The sequence below is a fragment of the Neovison vison genome, chromosome 8 (assembly GCF_020171115.1).
Source record: "Neovison vison isolate M4711 chromosome 8, ASM_NN_V1, whole genome shotgun sequence".
Taxonomy (NCBI): Eukaryota; Metazoa; Chordata; class Mammalia; order Carnivora; family Mustelidae; genus Neogale; species Neogale vison.
This window is the reverse complement of record NC_058098.1, coordinates 20743496-20770172: the sequence shown is the minus strand read 5'-3', so window position 1 is coordinate 20770172 and position 26677 is coordinate 20743496. Positions and strand designations below refer to the sequence as shown.

At 47.7% G+C, this 26677-nt stretch overlaps 1 protein-coding gene across 1 annotated transcript; it reads left to right on the top strand.

Moving 5' to 3' along the window:
• The first annotated feature begins 1571 nt into the window (after positions 1–1571).
• On the top strand, positions 1572–24804 carry LOC122915569 (lipopolysaccharide-binding protein-like). The gene is made up of 15 exons (XM_044262317.1): positions 1572–1695; positions 3412–3526; positions 4727–4855; positions 8045–8200; positions 8803–8866; positions 12204–12267; positions 14447–14538; positions 15048–15224; positions 16539–16598; positions 17844–18011; positions 19462–19529; positions 20034–20076; positions 21853–21916; positions 22745–22821; positions 24433–24804. The coding sequence occupies exons 1-15, from the start codon at positions 1572–1574 to the stop codon at positions 24475–24477; spliced, it is 1446 nt and encodes a 481-aa protein (XP_044118252.1). The 3' UTR covers positions 24478–24804.
• Positions 24805–26677: the final 1873 nt, after the last annotated feature.

The window sequence follows — 26677 nt, the reverse complement described above, 5'->3', positions numbered from 1 at the left end:
TTCTGCCCCACGTGCAGGGATCACAGGATTCCAAAGCCTCAGCCCTGCCCTCAAGATCACCCACGCTGGGACCGGGGGTGGTGTGCAAGGGACCTCAACAAACCTCAACCCCAAGAACATCAACAACAGGATACAGAGAAGCAGAAGGGTCTGGGCTGTAGGCTTTCCTGTGTTTGACAGCGGAGGGGGGGGGAGTTCTGATCTTAACCTCAATTCCAGTACCTTGTCTGACCCACTGGGGAGGAACTGTTAACTCCCACCACATTCTATCTGCTGAGGTGGTCACAGAGACCCAACCCCACGTCAAGGGGAGCATACAGAGACTCCACCTGTTGATGGAAGAGTATAAAAGAATTAGTGGACATATTTTAAAAAGGACCCCATTAGCCACAGAGTGGTTAATGCTATGATGAAGAAAATGCAGATATTCTGGGACCTCAGAGGAGGACCTCCCTCTAATCCAGGGAATTGCGGGGTAATCAGGGAAGGCTTCCTGGAGGTGGGGGCAGAACAAAGTTCACACACATAGGATCCCTAGGGGGGATCCTGTATTTAGGCACAATCTTTATTATAAATTTTGTTCCCTCAATGAAATTTTGTTATCTTTACTTACTGCGAATACAATATGTCCCCCAAGAAAATAAAAATTTTAAGTACCAACAAACAAAGAGATTTTTAAAACACTCATAATCCTGGCCATCCAAACAGAGACAATCCTTCATAACTCCTTGCTAAAAATTGTCCAGACTAGCAGGCATGGGTACAGAACCTTGCTGTATGGTGTCCTTGGGAACCACCCCCTCATGTGCATCTTTCCAGATCAAGAAATACATTGGTTTCTGCAGCCTCACTTTAAATGTACCATAATTAATTTGGCCAGCGTCCTCTCGTTGGACCCTTTAGGTTGGGTCCCACTGCTCCCCTGCCTGCTTCTTGCAGTACAGCGCTGGGCACCTTGGTGCAGTGACATATTTTCCCCCTGACATAATTATGTACTTAACATTCCAGAAGCAGAAACTCAGGGTTACCAGGCATGCAAAAGTTTAAAGATTTGCCAAGTTGCTTTCCAGAAAATGTTACCACCAGCAAGTTTGAGAAAGCCTGGTTTCCCAAGGGGGGAAGGGGGAAAGATTTCTTCATACTCAACTCTGTTTGTTTTAAAAAAGAGAAAAGAATTCGGCTGGTGCCAGACATGGCTTTGACTCCCAGCTCCCCGACTTGCCAGGTGCAGGATCTTGAGGGAGGGACATGACCTCCCCGAGCCTCCTAGTCTGTAACACCGGGCCCTGCCAGCAGTGAATGTGGGGTCTTTTTGTGGGAAGGGTGGACAGAGATTGTCACCTGGGGCCAGGCCAACCCACCCTCTGACCCGGGACAGCAGCAATGGGCTTCTAAGCATGACCCGTGACCCCAGCAATGTCGCAAGCCAGTTCCAGTCTCTGTGCCTCCCATTCCCAATGCCACGAACCAGATCCCAGGAGCCGCCCCCACTCAGGAGCCACCTCTGCCCCAACCCCCTTGCTACTTAAGGGAGTGGGGCCCTGTCTGGGCCACTGCACTGGGAATCCAGGATGAAGCCCTTGGCTGCGGCCCTGCCCTCCCTATTGTTGAGACTGCTGCTTACGTCCACCCTGGGTGCCCTGGGCACCAACCCTGGCCTGGTCGCCAGGATCACTGACAAGGGCCTACAGTATGGTAAGAAGCTGTGGCTATTGGCTGCACTTGGCTGAACTGCTGGGCGCCAGACTGCTCTGGGGACAGCGGGGGACGCCAGTGGGGCACTCTCCCTCGGGGTGGTGAGCCAGGGTCTGGCAGCCTTGGCTCCAAGTCTCACCTTGGTGCCCACCCACAGTGCTGCTTGGGCATGTTACTTGTCAGAGTGGGGGTCCGTTACCAGCCGCCAGGGAGAAGGATTTGGAGAAAGCATCAATTTGGGAGAAAACTTCCAGCACACGGCGCAGGAGAGTGGGAAGTTGAGAGAGGAGAGCAGCCAGAAGACAGGGAAGTGTGTTATGAGCCCAGCCGCTACCCACTGACTGGGGCAATTCTACCGGAAAGTTCTTGGTAGAGTTTGAAAACATGTGTCTTAAATCTAGAAGGCAGACTGGTGGTGACCCAGAGGGGGCAGGAGGGAGCCTGCTGGGGTCCTGGGACTCTGTCCCCTCCAGTTCTGGGGGTGGGTGGGTGGCTGCTTCAACACTCAAAAGTTATCTGGCAGGGGCTTTGATGTACGTTATATCTCCATTAGAAAGAATGAACAAAAGTAAGATGATTTTTTGAAAAAAGATGCTGAAACAAAGTGTCAGGATTCGCCCATCCAGAGGGTAGGGAGCTGAGGTGTTTCTATACCATCTTCCCCGGAACTGAACTAGGGCTCTCCTCACAGTCTTGAGCCTCAACTGCCTAATCTGTTCAATGGGGTAATGACATTTCCCCAGGTAGGGTTGTTGGGAGCAGAGGAAAGGAAATCAGGGAAGGCTTCTTGGAGGAGGTTCGAGGAGGTACAAAAGATGAAGAGCACTTGGCCAGGGATAAGAGGTAGCGTTCTGGCAGAAGGACTGGCACGGCCATTCTCTCAAGGGAGCAGTGCCAGCTGGAAAGAGGGGAGGCCCCTGGTCTTCTGTGTGGACATGCGCTCCCTGAAAGCAGAATCCTGAATCCTTCATGTATCCCAACAAACAGAGGGTATTAGCAAGTGTTGTTTATATTGAAATCCTAAATCAGGCAAAATTTGCCTTTGGTTCCTTTCCACTGTGTGACTGATTGTGCCATGTTCTCTTAGCCTATTGGCTAGAGTTGGACATTTTGGTCCTTTCCATATTTTTAATAACATAGACCCCACTTTGCCATTCCAGGCATCTGCTCAGTGCCTGCCGTGGGCCACGCACCAAGCTAGGAGTGCGTGTCCTCCCCCCAACCCCCTTTTTGCTCTGCAATATCTCCTTTAATCTTCATGCCAGCCCAGTAAAGAAAGTTCTGTTGCCATTGCCACGGAGAAGGCGAAGCTGAAGCCTTGCCCAAGGTCACCCAGCTAGGAAGATGTCAACACCAGGATTCTATCCCTCAGATGCTTACAGTGTCTTCGGCACAGGCTAGACGCCGAGAAGGACGGGACAAAGGAGCACCCCCACACACCCATGCATACAGCACTCCTCCCCGTGTGGGGTTGCTGACAAAGACACCGTTTCCTCACCCATAAACTGGGCACCCACATAATAGCACCACGTGAGACACAGTGATGCTCCTGTTTCTCGTGTCACTTTGTACCCAACAGTAGCTCAATAGTCTGTATCTGTCGTTAATGCTTACAAGGAAATCAGCTTTTCTCCCTAGAGCAGGTGGGAGCCACTGAAGGGTTTAGAGGGGAGGAAGGTCAGGCCAGGCGGACTTGCAGCTTTTTCCTGTCCACAGTGGCCAGGGAGGGGTCAGTGGCTCTGCAGAAGGAACTGCTCAGAATCACACTGCCTGACTTCACCGGGGACTTCAAGATCAAGCCCTTTGGCCGAGGGCACTATGAGTTCCACAGGTGAGGCTCCCTTCTGCTGGGGCCCTGAGGTGACTGGGGGTGGGGGTGGGGCTCTGGAGGGAGAAGAGAGAGATTCCCCAGGACATCCCTGGGCCAGTAATGGAAGAGTTCCTCACAACATTCAGAGCGAAGTCCTGGGAGGGAAGGAGGTCCCCCCACTTATTCATTCATCCAGCAAATATCAACGGAGACCCGAGATCAAGAACACTGGTCCCCTGACTGAGCTGTGTGACCTGAGCCTCGGTTTCCTTATCTGCAAGATGGGGATGACACTGTCATAATCCAGGCTTCTGTCTGGCTCCTGCCTCTAGTCCAGAAGAGAAGATAGACCTTAAATTTTCAATATAGTAGCCCAACTGTTAGAGCTGAGGTTTGTCCATCAGGGAAGTCAAGGAACGCTTCCAAGAGGCGGTGGCATTTGAGCTGAGTCTTCAAAGGATCATTATACATGAGCAGCTGATGCCAAAAAGGGCATAAAACACTTGCGGAGGAACAGGAGATGGAGGAGGACATTGGAGACACCGCTCAGTACCCCTCCCTGCCCACTACCTTTCATGGCTCCACTCATTCTTTCTTTTATTCACTCCCTCAGCAAATATTTATTGAGCACCTACTATGTGCTGGGCATATAAAATGGAACTTGATCACTCTTTTTCCAGCAATTGCCCCCACAATATGTGTCATCTTGGTTTGTTTCTCCAGCATTTCATGTCTTTTCTTGGGGTTGGCCTCAGCCTCCCCTGAATCCGTTCCCCCTACTTGGACCTGTTGAGGGAGAGATGGCGGCAAAAAGGAGTTACAAACCCAAAGGGGCATGTCGATGTGTCCTATTCCAGATCCCACCCAGGATCCTGAGATTCATAGGCTCTGATCCCGATGGTGTGACTTCAGACAAATGCAGCTCTTCCGAGTGGTTTTACTTCCCCCTCTGTAAAAAGGGAACAAGAACAGTGCTGTCCCCCCTAGAGGCACAGGTGACATAGAGGAGACAATGCATTTAGCATGGCCGCATGGTCAGCACAGAACACACAGCAGGTGCTCAGGAAGTTGGGGGAGACCCACAGCGGCCTGGAGCCGGCTCTCCCAGCCGAGTCCCCATGGGGTCAGAGTAGGGGCGGGGGCAGGGGCTGGAGCAAGAGCCCCGCTGCGGCTGGACCCAAGCCGGGGCTGACATTGTGCTCCCTGTGTCTCTCTCCTCAGCCTGAGCATCCACAGCTGTGAGCTGCGTGGCTCTGCTCTGAGCCCCCTGCCTGGCCAGGGCCTGAGCCTCAGCATCTCTGACTCCTTCATCAGAGTCAAGGGAGAGTGGAAGGCGCGCAAAGCCTTTGTGTAAGTAGATTCTGCTCCCCGGCTCTTGGGCCCTTGGCCTTGGCCTTTGTCCCATCCTTCTTGGGTCCAACGTGTTCCTAGCTCATTGGAAAAGCCAGGTGGTGGATGAGAAGAGCACACAGGGATCTGAGGCCTGGCTCTTGGTTGATTCTGATTCTCTTCCCTTCTCATGCTTCCCTGATGGGGTTGTGGGCGAGCTGAAGGAGAGAATTCTGTATCTTTTTAGTTTGCTTTCTCCAGCAGCAGACCAGAGGCAAGAATTCAAGTGTAAGTACTTTATCTGGGAAAAAACCTAAGGAAACATCCATGGGGGTGGAGAAGGGAGGTAGGCAGGGAAGGAAATCAGTTGGGCAGCCGACTGGGGACCTCGGGAGACCGTATAGGCAGAGCACACCTCTGAGTTTCCCCAACTCAGCCATTATGACCCTTCCTCCTGTTGCCGTTGGTCAAAGGCAGCTGGCTCCCAGGGGCATGAACTCCCTAGCATTTTGAACTGTTTTCAACCTCCAGAATCCTGGGATGGAAGGTAGATCAATCCGCTTGAGCTACCATACTAAAATATCACAGACTAGGTGGTTTCAACAACACTTCTGGAGATCCAAAGTCCTAGATCAAGGTGTCAGCAGGCCTAGTTTCTTCTGAGGTCTCGTGCCTTGACTTGAAGATGGTGGCCCTCTCGCTGTGACCGCACATGGTCGTCCCTCCGTGTGCAGGCACCCCACGTGTCTCTCCGTGTCCTCTTCTTAGAAGAGCACCAGTCAGGATTCTGGCCCACCCTAATGGTCTCAATTTTTTTTTAAAGTTTATTTAAGTAATCTCTACACCCAACATGGGGCTCGAATTCACACCCCGAGATCAAGAACACTGCTCCCCTGACTGAGCCAGCCAGGTGTCCCCCTAATGGTCTCAGTGTGATAGCATCAATTCTGCAAAGGCTCTGCCTCCAATGTAGTCACATGCTGAGGTCCTGGGGTTAAGGCCCTCACCGTACGAATCTGGGGTGAGGGGTTCACAATTCAGCCCATAACAGAAGGGTGGGCCAGCCTTTCCTGGGTGAGCTGATCTTACTTATATTTTAGACCTGCACTGTCCAATCCAGTCATTTCTAGCCACGTGTCTCCACTGAGTACTCAAAAAATGGCTGGTCCAAACTGATACCCGCTCTAAGCGTGAAACACAAGATTTGAAGGTTCGGTACGAAAAACAACAGAAGAAACCCCATTGGTGATTTTTATGTCGTTAGGTTGAAGTGACAACTTATGCTATTAAAATTAATTTTACCTCTTTCTTCTTGCCTTGTTGAATGTGGCTCCTAAAAATGTTTTCATTACCGATGGGACTCACATTCCGTTTCCATCGGACTGCACTGCTGGAGAAAGATGCTCAGGATACGGGTCACTTGTGTAGGGCACATTCATTCCATTTCCACAGAAAGAATCAAGCCAGCCACTCTGTCTGGGCTTTTTTCAGTTAAGTACCTCAAAGATCTTTTTGTACGAGCAAATGAAAATCTACCTCATTCTTTTTTTTTTTTCTTTTACCTTTTTTAACATAATATTTTTATTGAGGTGAAATTCACACACTGTAAAATTAGCCAATTTAAAGTGAAACATTCAGTGGCATTTAATACACTCACAATGATATGCAACCACCACCTCCCTCTAGCTCCAGAATGTTTCCATCCTCCTCCTCCCTCCACTGCCCTAGCCCCCGGCAACTACAGATCTATATTAGTTCTCTATGGATTTGCCGATTTGGGACATTTCATACAAATGGGATAATACAATACGTGACATTTTATGTCTGGCTTCTTACATTTAGCCTAAGATTTTTGAAGTTCTTCCACATGCATTAGAGCTTTATTCCTTTTTTAAGGATAAATAATATTTCATTGTGTAGATAGACCGTGTTCATCCTTATTCTTTTTTTTTTTTGAAAGGGGCAGGGTAGGGCAGAGAGAGAGGGAGAGAATCCCAAGCAACCAGCATGGGAGCCCAATACAGGGCTCGACCTATGACCCAGAGATCATGACAGAAGCTGAAATCAAGAGTCGGACACTTAACTGACTGAGCCACGCAGGCACCCCTACCCTCATTCTCTTTAAAGCCTGCATAGCATAGATGCCTACAACTTAACTGAACCTGTCCCTGCTAGCTGACCTTTAGATGCTTCGTCATTTTTTGCTGTGACCCGTGATGCTTCCGTGAACCGCCCCATGCATATATGTAGACAGGAAGGCCACAGAGTAGAGCCTTAGAAGTAAAATTCCGCGGCCAAAGACGCGTGTGTGAGAGGCTGGATCCCAGCCGTCGATATTCCAGAGGGGATCTCCCCACCACGGCCCCCGGGACCTCTGTTTACATGCACCTGCTCAAGAATTTCCATCCATCTGACAGGGGAAAACTGGCATTACTGTTATTTTTATTTTTAATTATATTTTTATTTTATTTTTATTTTAATATGTTTCATATGCTTCTTTCCAATTGAACTTCCTGTTAGATATCTTCAATACGCCCCGGTTTTTTTTTTTCTTTTGGGTTGTTTTGTCCTTTCCTTATTAGTTTGTATGAGCTTGTTCTTTGTGTATTAAGGAATTAGCTTTTTGGCCAGCTCACCATGCAGAGTCTTTCTTTCTTTCTTTTTTTTTTTTTACTTTGAATATGACTTTTTTTTAAAGATTTTATTCAGCCATTTGACAGACAGAGATCACAAGTAGGCAGAGAGGCAGGCAGAGAGAGAGGAGGAAGCAGGCTCCCCACCAAGCAGAGAACCTGATGTGGGGCTCGATCCCAAGACCCTGAGATCATGACCTGAGCTGAAGACAGAGGCTTTAACCCACTGAGCCACCCAGGTGCCCCTGGTTTTGTTTTGTTTTTTTGTCTGTTTACTGAAATTTTAATTTTCTATGCTGGCAAGATTATCAACCATTTCTTTTAAACCTCCTTAGACTTGGATCCTATGTAGAAAGGCTTTTGCTCCCCCATTCCCATCAATAACTAGACCCAGGCTCTCTTCCTGACCATCTATGTTTTTAATTGTAATAAATCTTTACTTTGTAATAATTTTCCTAATTAAATTTCTGCTCCAGCTCCTCTTATTTTGGGGTAAGAACGGAGCTTCATGTTTTACTCCTACATGGTGGCTGATCTTAGTCTAGGAATGGTTGATTGCTTCTCTTATTTCCTCCAGGAAACTACATGGCTCCTTTGATGTGCAGGTCAAGGGCATTACCATTTCGGTCAGTCTTGTCTTGGGCAGGGAGCCCTCTGGGAGGCCCACCATCACTGCCTCCGGCTGCAGCAGCCACATTCAAGACGTGGAGGTGGACATATCAGGAGATTTGGGGTAAGTCACCACGGGGACACTGCCCAGCTTGACCCCTGCATGCAGCCTGAGTCCCATCCAGCCCAAGGCCTGGCCTCTGATAAACACAGATGCCCAGGTATAATGCAGGGACACATCACAGGCACTTGGAGGTCGTTCTTTGGGGGACCCTGCTGCGATTAACAGATACAGGTTCGAGCCAGGAATACTGGTGGGGACCACCATCAGGTGAATTAAATCTATTAAAGGAACACAAGGGCGTTTGGCCAAAGGAACATGTACGGACAATGTACGAGTCTGTGGGTACATATCTTTGAGTCTCAGTTTGCTTGATTAGAAGTATGTGGATTCTCAAGCCTCTCCCCTAAATCCACTGAATCTGATTGGGGCAACAGGGGGCTGGGATGCCAGATACGCAGAGTCAGTGAATGTGTTGGGGGCTGGGACTCTGCATTTTCATCCTGTCCAGAATTTGGAGACACAGCAGGGTCCCAGAATGGTGGGGAGGAGGGATCCCTTAGGGACCGGCCTGGTCAGAGGCCAGGGCCAAGCATTCTCAGCTGCCTCACTGTCCCTGCATTTAGTGGCACAGAACTCACCGCCCACTGTGCTCCTCTCTCCAGGTGGCTGTTGAATCTCTTCCACAACCAGATTGAGTCCAAATTCCGCAGAGAACTGGAGAGCAAGGTAGGGATGTCCAAGCTGCTGGCATCTGCTGTGTCACTCAAGGGCCAGGTGGGAGCCCTCACTGGGCTCTGGCCCAGGATGGCCAGGCAGACTGGCCCAGACATATTTAGGCTCAAAGCCCAGAGAGGACAAATCATTTGTCCAAGGTCATGGAGCATGGCCAAGCTGGGGCAAAATGTAGGTCCCTGGACTCCAAGTGTGTTTAGTGAGGCAGAGAATGGTTCAATGTTCAGGAAACGGTAAAACAGCAGGGGTGAACAGAGACTCCTGCCTCTCCCTCTCCTTGACCTTGCTCACTGTCTCCCTGCCCTCCCTCCCGCACTGCCCTGTGCTCCATAAGGCCAAAAAGGAAATCAGCTCTTAGGTGCCAGCAGAGACCAAGCAGGACACTTGGGAAATGTGAGAACCAGATTGGAACTCTGGTTCCTACCTGGGCATGCTCACAAGCATCTGCCCTGGAGGGTAAGGCAGCACAGAGCATCATTTTTTGCCATTAAAAAAATTACGTGAAATCTCCAAATTTTGAAATCTCTGACTACAACTAAGAGGTTTCATGTTAACAAATACTCACTTCACCCAAAAATCCCATTTCTGAGGTATTGTGGACCTGGAGCTGTGTCTATAGCAATGACTGCTATAGAAAGTCATGAAGTCATGAAGAAAGTCATGAAGGCGGAAAGAGGAACACAGACACAGACACACAGACTCTCTCTCTTCACTGGGGCCCACGGACTGGTCTTGTTTTGAGTGCCCCTAGTGGTTGAAGTGAGAATAGCAGACAGACCCCACAGATGGCGGGCCAGGGGGCAGAGTGCATTCTGTCCTTGTCTTGTTCTGGGGTCCTGGGGTCTAGGTGAGCTTAGGAAATATGACAGCCTCCTTCTTGAGCATCTCATTTCTGTGTTGCCATTCTTTTCTCAGTAGGCCATAATATTCTTCATTGGTGTGGATTTCTACTGCCTTGCTGATGACGGTGCAAATAAGGATTAGCAATAATATTATATAATAATAGTAATATATCACAACTAATTTTGATATATACAATTAATTTTGCTTTGATTAATTAATGTAATTAATGTGATGCAGAATATATCACTGTATAACTATTCTTATTTGTAACAATGGCGGCTATTTATTGAGCCTGTGGTCTGGCCAGGAGTAGTGTGCTAAGTATTCAACCACTGAATATGCCATCCAGCTTAACCACAACCTTTGAAGAAAGTGCCGTTTTCTGTATTTGACCGAGAAGGCTCTAAGCAGTGGAACCTTGCCCAGTGGTCACCTTGCTGGTGAGGAGCTGGATCAGCATTTGAACTTCCTAGAAGGCGGAGCAGCTTGTACCAAAGGCTTTCTAGGGGCTGGGTGTCTTGGGAAAGATGGAGACCTCCCTGGATCCCTGACCCTTATGGGTCCTCAGAAATTTCCTTCTTCTAGGAAAACAAAGAGCCTGGTACAGACCCTTTCACATTCCCCACTGATGGTATCTGACCAGCAAGGCTAAGAAGAACCACTTTGTGCCTGCTTGCTCTTTGAGCCATATAGACTCACTCTCTTAGTCTCCTCACCCCCCCCCACCCCAAACATCCCTGGGAAGCACTTGGCCTTGTCCCTGTATCCTGTAGATGAGGACGCAAAAGCAGGGAGAGATTCTGCAAAGGTCACACAGCCAGTAGGGGACTGGACAGGATTTGAACCCAGGTTTGTTCAACTTCCCTATGACATCCTTAACCTGCCTCTCTAGGCAGGTCCGCTCAGGGTTGGGGGCTCTTTGGGAAGATCTGGTAGGCCTTTGAAGGAAAAGCAAGGAGGGACTAGTCTCCTTGAGGGCTTGAGTGAGGCTAGCAGTTTCCTGGTTCCCATGAAATCAACCGTGACTGTCGTTCACCATACTGAGCCAGCAGCAAAGGGAGACTAAGATTTCACCTCTTGCCTGCCCAGTCCCCAGCATAGAGTTTCCCACACCTCCATGTTTGATTTGTGTGAGCTCACCCTTTTGCCTGCCCTTAAAATGCCAGCGCCCATATCTGTGGAGCCTTCCTTCCCCCATATGCCTCTCCCTCCTTATATATATGGATGCCTCCACACAGGGGGTGTGACCCATTAATCAAAACAACTGTGAACTGTGGGGACTCGCGCCCACACACGAACAAAGAAACTATTTACATGTAAATCCAAATGTTTTAAGATACAGTAAATATAAATCCATTTGTCATCTTTTGACATAGAAACTGCTCTTTGAAAATAGTCTCCTGGTTGACATTGGACTTTGTCTTTCGCGCACGAAACATTGATCTGCTACAAATTCCAGCTCAGCTTTCTTTTACTACAATGAGAATTCAAAGACATTTACAAAGCAATCCCCGGTGCAGAATCCTTCTAGATTTTCGTGATTTTTTTTCCTCCTAAGCCTTTTCTTGTGCACACTGGGAAATTTCTCTAAGCAGCTCACCTCTCCCAAGTACTTAGGTTTTCTCAGTCGTATTTCACTGGTTTATACAAGAAATATTCTGAGCGATTACAAGAGCATGTATAGCCAGCAGCTTTGGGAACACATATTTCCTCTTCTTGAGAAACATGCCATGCAAGTTGTCCCCAAGAAGGGTGTGTGCCTACCATGTGGTGGCCTCCGGAACACAGGAAACGTGAAATACGGATGGGTCCCAGCCAGCCTGTGAATGGATGGCATTTCAGAAGTACCTACTAAGTACACACCTATGGTCTGGCTATTTCTACTGGCCATCTAGTTCCTCTATTCAAGTCTAAATTCTGGGGGAGGCGCAGTACCTCCCAACGAAAGTATCTTTCAAGGTGAATTTCAGGCAGTGCCTCCGGCCAAAGTGCCCGACCCGGCTGGGTAGCAGACTAACTCAGATATCCAGCGTCGGGACCAACTTGGAGATGTCTGGATGGACCCTATTGAGGTCCACGTGAGGACCTGCATGTTTTTGATCATTTCTATTCCCTGGCACATGGCACATGTGAGCACTGAAACATTTTTTTTTAAGAATTTATTTATTTATTTGACAGAGAGAGATCACAAGTAGGCAGAGAGGCAGGCAGAGAGAGAGAGGAGGAAGCAGGCTCCCCGCTGAGCAGAGAGCCCGATGCGGGACTCGATCCCAGGACCCTGGGATCACGACCAGAGCCGAAGGCAGTGGCTCAACCCACTGAGCCACCCAGGCGCCCCAGCACTGATACATTCTTGTAGAATCGATCAATGGACTAATATATGAAAGACAGTGACTAGAGCAATTAGCACAGTGGCAGACCAAAGCCAGCGGCGGGGGTGGGGGTGGGGGGAGGACCCACTCAGGCTTTCTCCTTCCGTGTTTTTCAGGTTTGCGAAATGCTCCAGAATTCGGTGACCTCGGACCTGCAGCCTTATCTCCAAACTCTGCCAGGTAGGCTACTCCACCCATGTGGGGGACACTCAATTAATTTATATTTATACTTATAAGCAGATAAGCATGCCTTATAAAACATTAAATGGGACAGCAGTGTAGAAAGTCATAATTGAAGTATCCTTTTCTCCCCAGATTTTCTTCCAAGAGGTAATAATCTCTGTTTGGGGTTTCAGCTCTCAGATATTTTCTTTCCTATACAAAAACATAAATACAAAGTGTGTAAACCTGGCGATTCACAGACCTGTACCCCTGGGGATAAAAATACATTACATGTTTATAAAAAAATTAAAAATTAGAAAAAATATAAATATACATAATGATACAAACATACATTCATTATATATTCCTTTTGTTCATGAATACACATGCATATGCCAATTATGAGTATGTATCAGTCTACACATTCTTTTCTTGTCTTTTGTGATTTGTGTACCTTGGACATCTTTCTGTATTAAGGCACATAAATTTATCTCATTTTTCTAAAAAAACTTTTGGGGGCACCTGGGGGTGCTCAGTGGGTTCAGCCTCTGCCTTCAGCTCAGGTCATGATCTCAGGGTCCTGAAATTGAGCCCCGCGTTGGACCCCCGGCTCAGCGAGGGGTCTGCTTCTCCCCTTCCCTCTTCCTCTGCCATTCTCCCTGCTCATTCTCTCTCTCTCAAATAAGCAAGTAAATCTTTTTTTTTAAAAAAAGAAACTTTTTGTGGGGGTTTATAGAGAGAGAAAAGTGTTCAAGTTGTAAGTGAACAGTTTAAAAAATTTTGCCAAACTGAGCACAGGCACGTTCCCGCTCCCAGAGCAAGAAACGAACATGATGGGGCTTTTGGAACTCCTTCACGTGAGCCCCTGCCACGGGTCCCCACTGAAGGAAAACCGCTATCCCGACTTCTTCCAACAAAGATTAGTTTTGTACGCTGTAGGCAAATGGCACCACGCCGTATTTCAGGTCTTCTATGAAGAGCAGATAGTGGGGTGCCTGGGTGGCTCAGTGGGTTAGGCCACTGCCTTCGACTCGGGTCATGATCTCAGAGTCCTGGGATCGAGCCCCACATCAGGCTCTCTGCTCAGCAGGGAGCCTGCTTCCCCCGCCTCTCTGCCTACTTGTGATCTCTCTCTCTCTCTGTCAAATAAATAAATAAAATCTTAAAAAAAAAAAAAAAGAGCAGATCGTTTTCTTGGCTCTACTTTAAAAGATGAAGTTGGTTCATACTGCTGCATGGAGAGCGAGAGTTCATTCATTGTCCTGGCTGGACGCCGCTCCACAGTGTGGGTGTCCCTCCCTTTATTTATCCATTCTGCGGTTGAAGCCCATTTGGGGAGTTTCACTTTGGGACCATTATGGTTGATACTTCTATGAATGGTCTAGTACATACGGACACATGTCCTTGGGGGTATACCTGGGAGAATGACAGCAGGCTCACGTGACAGTTACGGGTTCTGCATGACCAGATCCTTCCAGTCTCCCGAGGTGGTTGCAACAGACTTCGTTTTAGTAGCTGTGTAGTTCCATCATATGTGTAATCCATCATACGGATGTGTCTGAGGTATTCTGTGATGCCCTGGCCCCCGGACCCCCCCACTCGCTCGTTGGCAGCTGTCTTTCAGGGGAGGCCCAGGCAGGCACAGACAGCCTAGTGCGTGGGACATAGGACTCTCGTTCCCCTAGGGCTTTGAAGGGGAGTTTCTGGGCCTTCTGGACATGGCCTGACCTTCCTGGTTATTTGGCGTGTGTTGATTAAGAGGCAAGTTTCCCCGAAGATCAAGGCTTCGGTTGGAAACTGGGGAATAATTCCCTTGATTGGAGAATTCTCCCCATTCTGTGGCTTCTTTGGCATGAGGATGTGGAGGGCTGCCAGACCTGGGCTCCTCCTGCCCTCAGATGTGTGTGCATGCGTGTGTGCATATGTGTGTGTGTGTGTGAGAGAGAGAGAGAGAGAGAGAGAGGGAGACCCTAGAAACCACTCAGGTCCCAGGCTGAGCCTCTTCATGGCTAACCCACCAGTGGAACAACAGAAACATGTCCTCTCTTTCTTGGAGCAACATCTTTTTGCTCCAGGGCTGGGCTGAGTAGAAGGTCTTGGCAGAGGGACAGGGGCCCCTGAAGAAAGTCACAAGAGTGTGGATCAGTCAGAGCCCCCATCACCTGGCTTCTAATTCTTCCCCTCTCCTGGCTCACAGTCACAACAGAGATCGACAGTTTTGCTGGCATTGATTACAGTTTAATGGAAGCCCCTCGGGCAACAGCCCAAATGCTGGACGTGATGTTCAAGGTGAGAGTCCTAGAGCAGGGGCGTGGGTGGGTGCGGCCCCAGCAGAGCATACCCTCAAGGCCAGCCCTTACTTGGGGTCTCCTGTCTCTCTGGCTTCACATCTGTCCTCATCTCCCCAAGGGCTTTGGCTGTGTTGAGGGCAGGGCAATATGGAGTGGTGGGGAGTGCTTCAAGAACCAGGACTCCAACAGGAGTCTTACAAGTCTTCAGCCTTGAAACCCTCCCTCTTCTCTTCCTTCATCTTGACCATCACGTAGGCGAGGTCAATCAGAACTGGGCAAGGTGGTGCAAAGGGTATTAATGGCTTAAAATGCCAAATCTGGAGAGCTTTTCATTTACAGATTCTGGACACACTACACTTTGATGTGTTGCGTTTTAATGGTAGAGTTTCAGGCAGTGACTTTCCAACACCCCCTACTCAGGCTGTATAAGCAACTGCCGCCTAGCTCAAATGTCCAGCACTGGGGCAGACTTTGAAAAGTTCAAATGCATCCTATTTCTCTCTCCAGGGTGAAATTTTTAGCCGTGATCACTATTCTCCAGTCACCTTCCTTGCTCCTGTCATGAGTCTTCCTGAGCAACAGGACCGAATGGTCTACTTTGCCGTCTCAGATTATGTCTTCAACACAGCCAGCTTGGTTTATCATGAGTCTGGATACCTGAACTTCTCCATCACAGATGACATGGTGAGGATAATGACAGAAAAACATGCACAAATGACAGGGTGGCCTATCCTTTCTTCTTTCCTTTCCACCCCGTTTATATCAATGATATAGGAAATTATTGAGAAGAACGATTCAGACAAGGAAATATATAAATTAGCACAATTTCCCTTTTCACTTCAGCTACCAGGAAGCTCGAGTCAAATATCCTTTCTCCATTAGAACTGTGAAAGACTGTGACTTCTTTGTCTGGGTTTTACTTTTGCCCCCGTCTAGACCTATTGTTCTAATTCATATTTTCCCTCATGCTTAGTTTGTAGAGGCTTTAAAAAAACTTAAAAATTTAGTAAATGAAGCAGGTTAATGGATACACTAATTTAGTGCATAAAGTTATACTGAATAGGAAATGAAACCAAGTTAAAAGTGAAACACTACCATGAAAACGTTGTGCCCGTAGTTGAATTTTTTTTTAATAAAATATCTATTTGGAAACTACCTTGTAACCAAAAGGAAAAAGGTCCATGATTTAGTGATTTGTGGTGAAAGGAAGCAGTCTTTCTACAACGTACCTCTAAAACAAGAGTCTCAGACGGGATTTTGTATAAGGAATATTAAATTTTTAAGTGGATTGCATCTTTAATAATTCTCCAGTTTCTTTAATATTCCTGGGTTTCAGAAAATTATTTCTTGTCGCTTTTTGTAAAGCTGAGGCCTCGAGAATGTCAGGATGATGACAGCAACAGCGCAGCCCCATTATGTGGTCCAGCTGACTCTGACAATAGATGGGGTGCCACCCAGTGGGTGGGGGGGAGTGGCTTGCGATCTTTTGGGTAATTTCTCACCTTTGCACCTTTCTCACCTTTTATTTCTATTTTCATGTCTGAGCAAGGTGCCCCTCCAATGGTGCAGTCCTTTCTTTTAGCAGACTGGGCCATAATGACTGTGTTTTAATAATAGCTGTGCACTGGGTCCCATGTAGGTGTTGTGTGCACACCGTCCCATTCAGCCCTCTTGATGGCCTGATAGGCTCAGAGAGGTGAAGGGACTGGCCTGTGATCACACAGCAACAAAGCCAGGAACCATACCTAGGTCCTTATGACTGCAAATCTCACTCTCATGGACCCTCTGTGCGTGTCCCGCATGTCACCTGTGTCCTAGGAGAGCAGCTGAGGCCCTGGCAACTGGTGCTTGTGGTGAGTGCAGACATCTCACTGTTGTTATGGTAACCCAGGTAGTCAAGAGCCGCAGTCTTGAGCATCCTCCTCCCAACTCTCCATCTTTCTCAGACCTTCAGCTCTCCGGTGGGAGCGCCTAAAACTTCATGTCTCTTTGCTGCAGGTTCCCCAGAGCTCTAACATCCGGCTGACCACCAAGTCCTTCCGCCCCTTCGTCCCCAGGGTAAGCCTTCTCTCAGACCTCAGCAGGTGCAAGCCAACCCCACTAGCCTCCAGGGGTTTCCCTTTAAAACCACGGAGGTTCTCTCAGCTTAACCAAGAGTCAGAAGGCTGGCAGTGAGTCCCCCAGGGAGGGCAAGGTCTTCCTGCTGCTGGCTTTGGGGCCCCTTCTCTCCAAAGCCCAACAACAGAGGGCTGAGCCTCGTGTCTCTGGGAACATGAGTCGCCCAGTCTTTCACCAATGATATCTGAAAAATCCCAGCGAGTGCCAACATGTCCCGCCAAATGCACCCTAATTAATAACATCAGACAATTACAGAAGACACACTAGGGACCAGGCACGGTTCTTGGTGCTTTAAAAATTATGTTTTGAAAGGATAATAAATTCTCATGGTTCAACATCCAAGAGACATAAAAGGCTCTAGAGTGGAAAATTTCCCATCCACTCCTGGCCCCTAACCACCCAGTTCCCATCCAAAGCCTGCCTCCTTCTGGGGATAGTCTATGTGTATGCCAACAACTGCTGTGAATCCTTTCCATTTTTGTAACACAAATGGAGGCATATCATACACACCCTTTTGTCTTACTTTTTTGCCTTACTGTCCCGGGAGCTCACTCTGCAGAAGTAGAAAAGAAGATTCCTCACTCGTGTTCTCATGAACACCCAACCTGCCATCGTACGGACTCGTCATTGTTGGCTCAGCCAGTCTCCCAGGAAGGACCCGTGGTTGTTTCTAGCAGTTGCTATAGCAACCCTGTCATCACGGGGCTAAGTTCATCATTTAATCCCACAGAAATCCATCGGTCCTCTCCCACACCTTCCCAGTTCCCCCACCCCAGATGTGTCTCGGACAGGCAGTCATGTTGAACATCCAAGGCTTGACAATACCCATCCTGTTCTTGACTCAACAATTCCATTTCTAGGAATGTACCCCCTCCTCCCAAAATAGCCAAGGGTACTCACAGGAGTGGTCATTATAAGGGCAAAACCTTGGAGACCACTTGATGCCCAGTGTGGTTAGATCTGTTACAGTGCCCATGCCCGATGGAACCCAAAGCAGCCGTGAAAACTCCAGATGTCTGACAAGACAAGATCTCCAGGTGCACCATTAAGAGAAAAGCGAACAGAGCGTTTGTGAAAATAAAATCAATCGAAAAGCATTCTCAGCTTTCTCTGACTCTCTCGGGATTCCCCTGGCAAACCTGCATGTTTCCTTCTCTTGACATAATATTCTCATTCTGCCCCCAGTTAGCCAGACTGTACCCCAACATGAACTTGGAGCTCCAGGGAGCAATGGCCTCTGCCCCATTCCTGAACTTCAGTCCTGGGAATCTGTCCTCGACCCCCCTGATGGAGATCGAAGGCTTTGTCCTCCTGCCCAGCTCCGTCAAGGAGCCTGTCTTCCGGCTTGGTGTGGTAAGGCTAAAGCCTTTGCAAATGCTGTTCCCTTTTTCTGCATGCTCTTCCCCCTTCCTTCAGATCTCAACTTCAGTATCAATTCCTCAGAGAGGACTTTTTTGATTGACTCTTACCACCTTAGGCTCCCTGCCATCTTATTTTTTTCTTAAAGCACGCTATGGTTTTCCTGCATAGCATTTATTATAAAGATGCTTACGTAACAGTTTGCAGGTTTATTTGCTTAATGTTTGTATCTCCAAAACACTGAGACAGGGATATTATTGGGAGGAAGGCATAAGGGTCTTGGACTTGTTTGCTCTGCAGCTATATCTGACCCCTGAAGACTACATTTCCCAGGCTCCCTTGGACTTCGACTTCTAATAAAGTTAGCCAATGGGAAACACTGTCAAGAGGGCGGGAGGAAGGAAAAAGCTTGAATATTTCTTCCTCTGTCTTTGTCCTGGACAGAGGCTCACGCAGTGATTCTATCACTTCCATGGTGGTTCCCTTAACCCCAATGCCTCCTCTGTTCTTTCAGTCCTGGGTGGAAGCAGCTTCCTTCCTCTGCTGGTCTCTAAGTCATCCCCTTAGCTCTCTTTGGCTTCTCAGCAATTCCATCACCTGTGTAAGCACCTCCCTATATCAAAGGCCCTCTGGGTTAAATATTGAGAGGGTTCTCTCCTTTCTCAATGGGCTCTGTCTAACAGTGAAGGGATTCTGAGTCCTTTTGGGTGCCTGCTCACTGAATGGAGAACTTTGTTCTCTTGTGTCAGGTTGGAAACTCAACAAGACAAATTTCTAGAAGGGTAATTGCTCCTAGATGCTATATCTGCAATTTGATATTGTTGTTATTGTTGTCAATTTTGTTATTATTAATATATTATAAATTTTAAAATATTATTAATATTATTTTATTATTATCACCACTAGGATAGACTCTTAGCTGTGAGGTAGCTAGAAATGATCCCTTTAGAGATCTCCAGGGATAGGCACTCGTACACCTCTTGGTAGCTTGTCTGTTCAAAGTTCAGTCACTATCACAGTCACCAACTTCAAGTAAAAAATGTTCAAGTCCAAGTTCAAACATGTATTGAATACTTATGATGAACGTTTTGGGAGTCTACAGTTAGGGAACAAGTTCCTGCTTTAATTCACCAAGTTGTTTGTTTAAAGGAAACCGTTGGTCCTAATAGTTATCCTTCCTATATGTGACAGACTTTCTCATTTAGTTGTTTTTTAAAAATATTTTGTATTGATTTTTATTTATTTATTTGACAGAGATCACAAGTAGGCAGAGAGAGAGGGGGAAGTGGGCTCCCTGCTAAGCAGATAGCCCATTGCAGGGCTTGATCCCAGGACCCTAGGATTATGACCTGAGCTGAAGGCAGAGGCTTTAACCCACTGAGCCACCCAGGTGTCCCGACTGCCTTTCTCTTTTAAACCTGTTTTCTTCTACTGGAATTTCCAGGCTACTAATGTATCTGCCATGTTGACCTTCAACATCAGCAGGATCACTGGGTTCCTGAAACCGGGAAAGTAAGTCAGCCTCCTGCCCCCGTGGAGGTACTCAACTGGGCTCCTTCCATCTGGACATTGTAGCTGATTCTCTGTAGCTGGGGGTAGGGATGGGAGCAGATCTTCTTCTCAATGTTAGGGGTCTATCACTGGAGAAGGAAACTTAAATTTTACCTCGGTTAGCTCAATTCTTTTCCCCCACTGGTCGTGCCTCCAAAACGTTCTTTCTGCCTAATTCCCATTACTTCCAAATTTCTAAAGACTTTACTAATACTGCTTTGTCTTATTTTTGACATTAGCCATATTGACTTTCTGATGTACACGATCCACGTCCCCTCTGTGAGTCTTCCCAGTAAGGTTGCATCGCTGATTTGGTTCTTAGTCATCTTTCTCAGTCCCATCCCTACACCATCCTTGGTTCTGTGTCTTCTTAAACCAGAGCCTCCTTTCTAGGGACCCCCACATTGCTTAGGTGTCCCATGGGTATCATACCTGCATCTCTGACTTTTGCCTGATTTGTTATAGGATACAAGTGGAACTGAAAGAATCTAAAGTTGGAGTGTTCAATGTAAGTAATCATTGTTTTTATTTATGAAGTGATTAAGGCGTTAAATAATTTAGTGTGTTTCCTAAGCAATGCTATGGCACCTATAGAAGAAAATAGAAAAGTGAGAAGAGCTACTGTCTGCCGTAACAAGTGTAGTTCTTGAGGGCATGAAACAAGAGCCAAGAAAGAGTTACATTGCAATGGAAGATAAGTTATAATTAAATCTTCTGTTGGACAGAATTATTTTAACTACAAAATACAAAGCCAACTAAAAGTGCCTTAAGCTAACAGGAGGAATTTATAGGGCCATAAAACTAAAAAACAAATTAAAAATGAGGTTTCAGGCATAACTGGATCTAGGTGCTCAAATTAGTGCATCAAGAATCTCCATCTCTCCTCTTTGCTTTCATCCATGTTGACTTCATTCTCTGATTTTTTTCCACTGCTAGAAAACATCAGCATTTTGTAGTTTAATTTTCTAAAAATTTAGGTGTTAACTCTCATTAGGTGAATCTGAGTCATGTGACCATTCTTTAGCCAATTGCTGTGGCTAAAAATTAGACAAGGCCAGTTGACCGAACATAGGTTTCATCTACCCTCTGGGAGCCAGGATGTGTGGTCCCAAGCCACATGGACTGAGATTGGAAAGGAGAGTTCTCCAGGGGGAAATTGGGACTCTGTTATTAAAAGAAGAGGAATTAATTGCTGGCCTGGCTGAACCAAGAAGTGATTTCCACCAGGAGAAACAAGTGGCAAAATGGATGGCCCCTATTTGAAATAAGAAAGACAGTGGGAAAATCAGTGTGGGCTGATATGATCAGGGAGAAACTTCTGACAAGAAGGAAGACGGGGTGATGACAGCTCCTCCTCACAGGCCAAGGAGGAGATGGATAACCTTAACCTCCAATAATTGTCTTCCTTTTTACCATCCTGCCCACACCGACCCCTCTGGCCAGCCTCCCCCTGCCCTGCGCTGCCCAGACCCTTCCTTACCGACTTATGAAGTAGAAACAACCACATAAACTGTGGAGAGAGACGCTGCCCACAGGGATCCAGAAGGATGACCTCTTCCAGGGAATGAAGGAGGAAGTGACTAATGACACACTAATATCACATCTGTACATGGCATGTTTAAGTGTCCTATGAGGTAAAACATACATATGTAAAGATTCACAAGAAGTCATTTTATTGGGTGTTCAGAGCATGGAATGCCGAAAGCAGGAACTATAGAATAAGATAAATCTGGACTCCAATTCTGCCCCTGCTTCCCCATTTCTAAATGTCGCTTTCATTCTGTGGGCCTCGGTTTTCTGGTCTGTGGAATGGAGGCAGTAATATCAACTTCAAAGGGTTATTGTGAAAACTGAGTCCGGTGTATACGTAATGTTCTGAGCCCTATACCATCTACATGGTGAGTGTTATAAAGTTGTATTTCATAATTTTTGTTTTGAAATTTTTAAAAGAAATTATTACATAAGTAAATTGGGAAAACATTATGTGGAAAAAAATTAAACTGTGAAAAAAAAAAATAAAGACAAAGCTAAGTCAAACCTTGCCGTTCTTCCTAGAGAGAAAACAGGTGCATAATCTTCCAAGGGTTTCTATCCTTTTGTACACAAATAAATGTGTTTCTTAAAATAGTTTTATAATATAAAACAGTAGCATGATGTAGGCATCTATCTGAAATTCGCTTTTTTCAGTCTTATTCGCCACGTCGCCACATGCAGACATGGGGATTTTTATTGGTGGGCAAAATGGCACATGTGGTCACGGTGTATCTCTCCTGTTCTCCACCAGGTGGAGCTGCTGGAGGCGCTACTCAACTACTACATTCTCAACACCCTGTACCCCAAGGTCAATGGTAAGAATCATGAGGGATTTTTCCATGTCAAGGAGGACAGTGCTCTTTGAGGGAAAAGGAGCTGAGCTTGGAGATATCAAACACGGCTTTCCTGCAGGCTGAGTGACCTTGGGTTAGTCAGTTGCCCTCTTCAAGCTTCAGTAGCCAAGGAGATGGGAGTTTTGAAGGTGGAATCCTCTCCCTCCAGGGCTCTAGTGAGGGTTAGGAACTGAGGGGGCTTTTTGGGGCAGAGGAAACCTCCTCCTAAGAGAGAAGGAGGGACTCACAGAAGTGTGCCCCCCTATGCCCTGAAATGGCAGGTTAAAGACTAAGGGCGAAGCTAAAGCAGCTGGCACAGGGCAGCCCACCTCTGAATTCACATTTCCCAGTCAATGGCCAACTCCCTAGTCAGAAAATAAAGCATCAAACTCTAAACACCATTTTCACGAAGCCCTGCTTCATTTGGCCACAACAGAAAGCAGGATGAGCGTGAGGGCAGAGAGCAGGTGCCTACTAGCTTCTTACCATGAGTATCTGCCTCCCCATACCTCCCACTCCTCCCATATAGCACCAGGGCTGGGAGCTCAAGCTCCTGGAGCAGCCTGCCGGGGTTGAAATCCCAGTTCTGGCTGTGTGACCTAGGACAAGTTAGTTGGCCACTCTGTGCCTCAATTTCCTTATCGGTAAAATGGAAATAATAATCTTATCTACCTCATAATCTTCGGTGATCTTTAAATGGGAGTATACTGTACACAGAGTTGGACGAGGGAAACTTCTTTTTTTCTATGACTTTACTTATAATTATTATTTATTTACAAATCTCTCTCTGTGCTATGTCTCAACCTCCAGAGAAGTTGGCAGAAGGCTTCCCCCTTCCGCTGCTCAAGGATATTCAGCTCTATGACCCTGTTCTCGAGATCCACAAGGTCAGTGGGTTCCGATGGGCTTCTGAGGAATTGGGGAGGGAGGCGACCGGTTTGTTTTCCAGGTTCAGAGGCCGTAGCTTAGTGGGTGGGACTCAATCCAGCGCTGCTGCTCAGAAAGGGGAGGAAGGTTCCAGGCACGCTAGATACCATGCAGCCACCCACGTGTCCTTCAGATGTGGCACCCCTCCTCGGGCAGCCGGCATTGGACACAGCCTGTGCCGCACTGCCTTCCACGTCCCCTGTGGGTGACCTGAGGGAACCTCAACACCAGCTCAGTTTGAAAATACTGTCGTGGCAACAGCACAGGCTCTGAGAGCCATTTGGAAGTTTTGAACATTTCTTCTAAATTCTTTTTTTTTAAGATTGTATTTATTTATTCGTCAGAGAGAGGGCGAGAACAAGCAGGATCATGACCTGAGCTGAAAGCAGACACTTACAGTTAACAGAACCATTAACAGAACCGACAGTTCAAGCCATCAGAGACATCATTTACTGAACCATTTCCATACCAAGGAATACTTCTGAGTCTTTGATCTCCACGCCACAGTTCTGATCAAGCATTTTCTGGTGTGTCTGTGCCCATGGTTCAGGTTATCTTTCTGGAATAGAGTCTGTAAGGAGGGATGACTGGGTCAGGAGCCCTGGGAGCAGTAAAGGAGATGCTGTGTTGTGTCTGGGACATCGTCAATCTCCAGCAAGGAACAGCCGCTGAAAACAAGGAAGGGCAGGAGGACCTGGGTGGCTCAGTCTGTTAAGCATCTGCCTTCAGCTCAGGTCATGATCCCAGGGTCCTGAGATCGAGTCCCGCATCGGTCTCCCTGCCTCAGCAGGTTAATCTGCTTCTCCCTCTCCACTACCCCTCCCCACATTGTGTTCCCTCTCTCTCAAATAAATAAGTAAAATCTTAAAAAGAAATAAAAAAATAAACAGACAGGGAAGGGCAGCAGCGGGTCAGGGACATGGACACACTGACCCACTACTCTATTTGAAAGACTTATATCCAATGTCCTTTTGGACCCAAGGATGCTCAACATCCTACTGCTGAGAGTTTACAAGGAGTCAGGCGGCTGGTTAATTGAAGTGAGGACCGACAATTCACGCAGCTGGCCTCAGCTGGGCACGTGAGAAATCATCAGATTTATTATAGACTCTCATGTTCAGTAGACTTTTGAGGTCATTTGTTTGATCCCCAAAGGCAAGGGCTGGATCACTGTGGAAGAGAATTGGACTTTGGCTCGGGTTCAGAGTTCCCGCCCCTTCAGGTGATGGAAACTTCCAAGGCGGTAGGAGTGTAAACCTCAGTGGTGCACAATTTTGTGTTATTCGCGAGGGAGAGAAAATTTAGGTGACACAAAGGACATTTATATGGGGCCTGCCTGGAAGCAGCAGCTTGGGAAATGACAGATAAATCACCACCTCAGAGAAGGTGACTGGAAAAAGCTGTGCTTTATGGAGACCTTAGGGATGGAGGCACGTTTGAGATGTATGGCCTGACTTGGTTTCTGGCAGAGCTCACGCTTCCCCAGATGTGGGCCTCCCTTTATACTGGAGATGAGTCTTTTTTTGGCATAAGGAATGCTCTCCCATGCCATCCTGTCTTGTCTCTCCTAGGATTTCCTGTTCCTGGGCACCAACCTCCAATACAAGAGAGCGTGAGGGCGAGGACCCAGCTGGGGTTTGGAGCCCACAGCTGGACTGGCAAATTGCATTTCCAGATGTGCAGCATTTTCCCGGGGAGATGAAGACTTCTCTGTTCCCAGCTCTGGGGGAGAGGTCCACCGGGGTGCCCTGGGCCTCTTCAGCGGGTGCACCCACACCCTTTCTGCCCCTGGGCTTCCCAGCCCCCACCACTCCCAGGAGAGACCATCTCCCTGGGCTGGCCTGTACCCTCCTTAAGAGCAGGCATCATCTTTTTTAGTCACCATCTGATCTCTGTACCTGGCACTGAGTAGATCTTCAATAAATATTTATTGAATGGTTCAATGAAGGAACCACTTGGTACTCTAGCTAAACCTCCCTACCACCCGGCCTCTTTTGTCTGCGGGCTCTTTGGAGGGTCAGCCCCATCCGTGGTCTCACAGAGGCCCACCCAGCCCTGGATCTGGCTCTGAGGCCCCCTCTGGAAGGTGCCTGACCGTCTCAGTGCATGGGCAGCTCATGGGCTCACTTCGATGTGTGCTCCCTCCCTCTCTCCCTGCCTGCTGCAGACAAGGGAACCAGTGGGTCTCCCAGAGCAGAAACGCAAGCTCCTGCTGCTTTGCCCCCATTGAAACGGGTGTAAATTAGGAGGAAATGGATCCCTCTAGGTTTTTGGTCCGACCCAGATAAAGAGTTCATCCAACTGTTGTTGATGAGCCCCAAGCCCAGAGGAAGAGGCCATGATTTCTAATTACTGAACAACCAGCCTTTGATCAGACTTACTAAAGAGTCATTTCCAAGTTATGCAGTTGGGCCCCCGGGGACTGGGAATCAGAAGGCTCGTTTGATATTTTTTTTATTGTGTTAATGAGCAGCTGGATGGAGCTGCCGGCTAACAGATAATTCACAGGGAACAGACCCATTTACCCTGTGTGTGTGACAGAGATACGTTCCAAGATGGGACAATGTGCTGTCACCCAGCTGTCGGCAGGGTAGGCAGGCCAAGGCTTCTTGTCCTCCTCCTCTTTCTTTTGGTTCACTTGTCCACCTCCGTCATCCATCCCTATGGTAGACAGGTGACAGACTTGGGCTTTGTCATTGACAAGCCAGGTGGCCTTGGGCAGGTCCCTTCCCCCCACTCAGGGTTCTCATCTATAAAATAAGGATGATAATGACAGTAGCCACTTCTGAAGCCTGTTGTCATGGTGATATTAGGTAATCCACCCAAAAGGACTTATTTAGCCATACTGGGAATTTGATACTGATTGGCCAGACGTGCTTCTCGAGCATCTTCTGTTTGTAGACTCAGCATGGGGGAAGTAGAGGCAGCACGGACCCAGTTCCAGTCCCCACTTTTAAGAGTGTTGCCTCAGGATTGGTGGAAAGAGCCAGCCTGGACTCCAGTGCACTTGCTTTGGGCCCCTGGGCAACTCCTGTGTCCTCACCTGTCAGCTGTGTCTGGGAATTCCATCTTGCAGGGTGACTGGGGATTCCATGTTCCTATCAAGCCCTTGGGGTTGCCCAGGCCATACTAGGTGCTGGTCAACGCCTGATGCGATTATCACCTGCCTAACTTTGGGCTCCTCAGAAGCACCCCTGGGTACAAGGAGGTGAGTACAAGTAGTTTATTTGGAGGAAGAGCCCAGGAAGTTCCAGTGGAGGAGAGAAAATGGGATGGGTGGAAGAAAGCAGCTTTTAAAGGGTATATGATCAAACCAAAGGTGATTTCAGCTTAGTTCTGCTGGGGAAACTCTGGGAGCCAGCCCAGGTTGCTTCTCAGAGTATACACCCAAGGGCCACGGAAGCTGGAATCTTTATAAACCATCTCCCACCACTCACTGTTTGGTGGGGAGGGCTTCTGGTGGACCTGAGTTCTCTGGTTCTCCTAGTCTTCTCAGAGAGGGCTCTAGCAGCAACAGAAAGCTCTTGGGCAAAGAAATACAAGCGCCAGCAAGCAGAAATCAGGTTGGTGAGCACGGCTGCGGGAAGCTGGGTGGGGCTCTGACACGGCCTGCACATGGTCCGCCAGTGGAGTAGGAGCTCACCAGCTCAAAATCCTGAATGTGCTCGAAAGAAAGAAAACTTGTTTGCCACAATGCCTGGGAAAGTTGTTCTCCTGTGTTCTCCCTTTTTAAGAAACTTGGGCTAGTTTGCAAGCACATTCCAGGGAGATAGCTCTAAGAAAAGACTCAGGGAAGCCCAGGCTAGTCCTTGATGA

Bases quoted from the DNA above. Each gene is read 5' to 3' on its own strand.
- LOC122915569 (XM_044262317.1), top strand. From the start codon at position 1,572: ATGAAGCCCTTGGCTGCGGCCCTGCCCTCCCTATTGTTGAGACTGCTG. The intron at 1,696-3,411 runs GTAAGAAGCTGT...TCCTGTCCACAG, and splicing joins TGACAAGGGCCTACAGTATG to TGGCCAGGGAGGGGTCAGTG. The intron at 14,539-15,047 runs GTGAGAGTCCTA...TTCTCTCTCCAG, and splicing joins TGCTGGACGTGATGTTCAAG to GGTGAAATTTTTAGCCGTGA.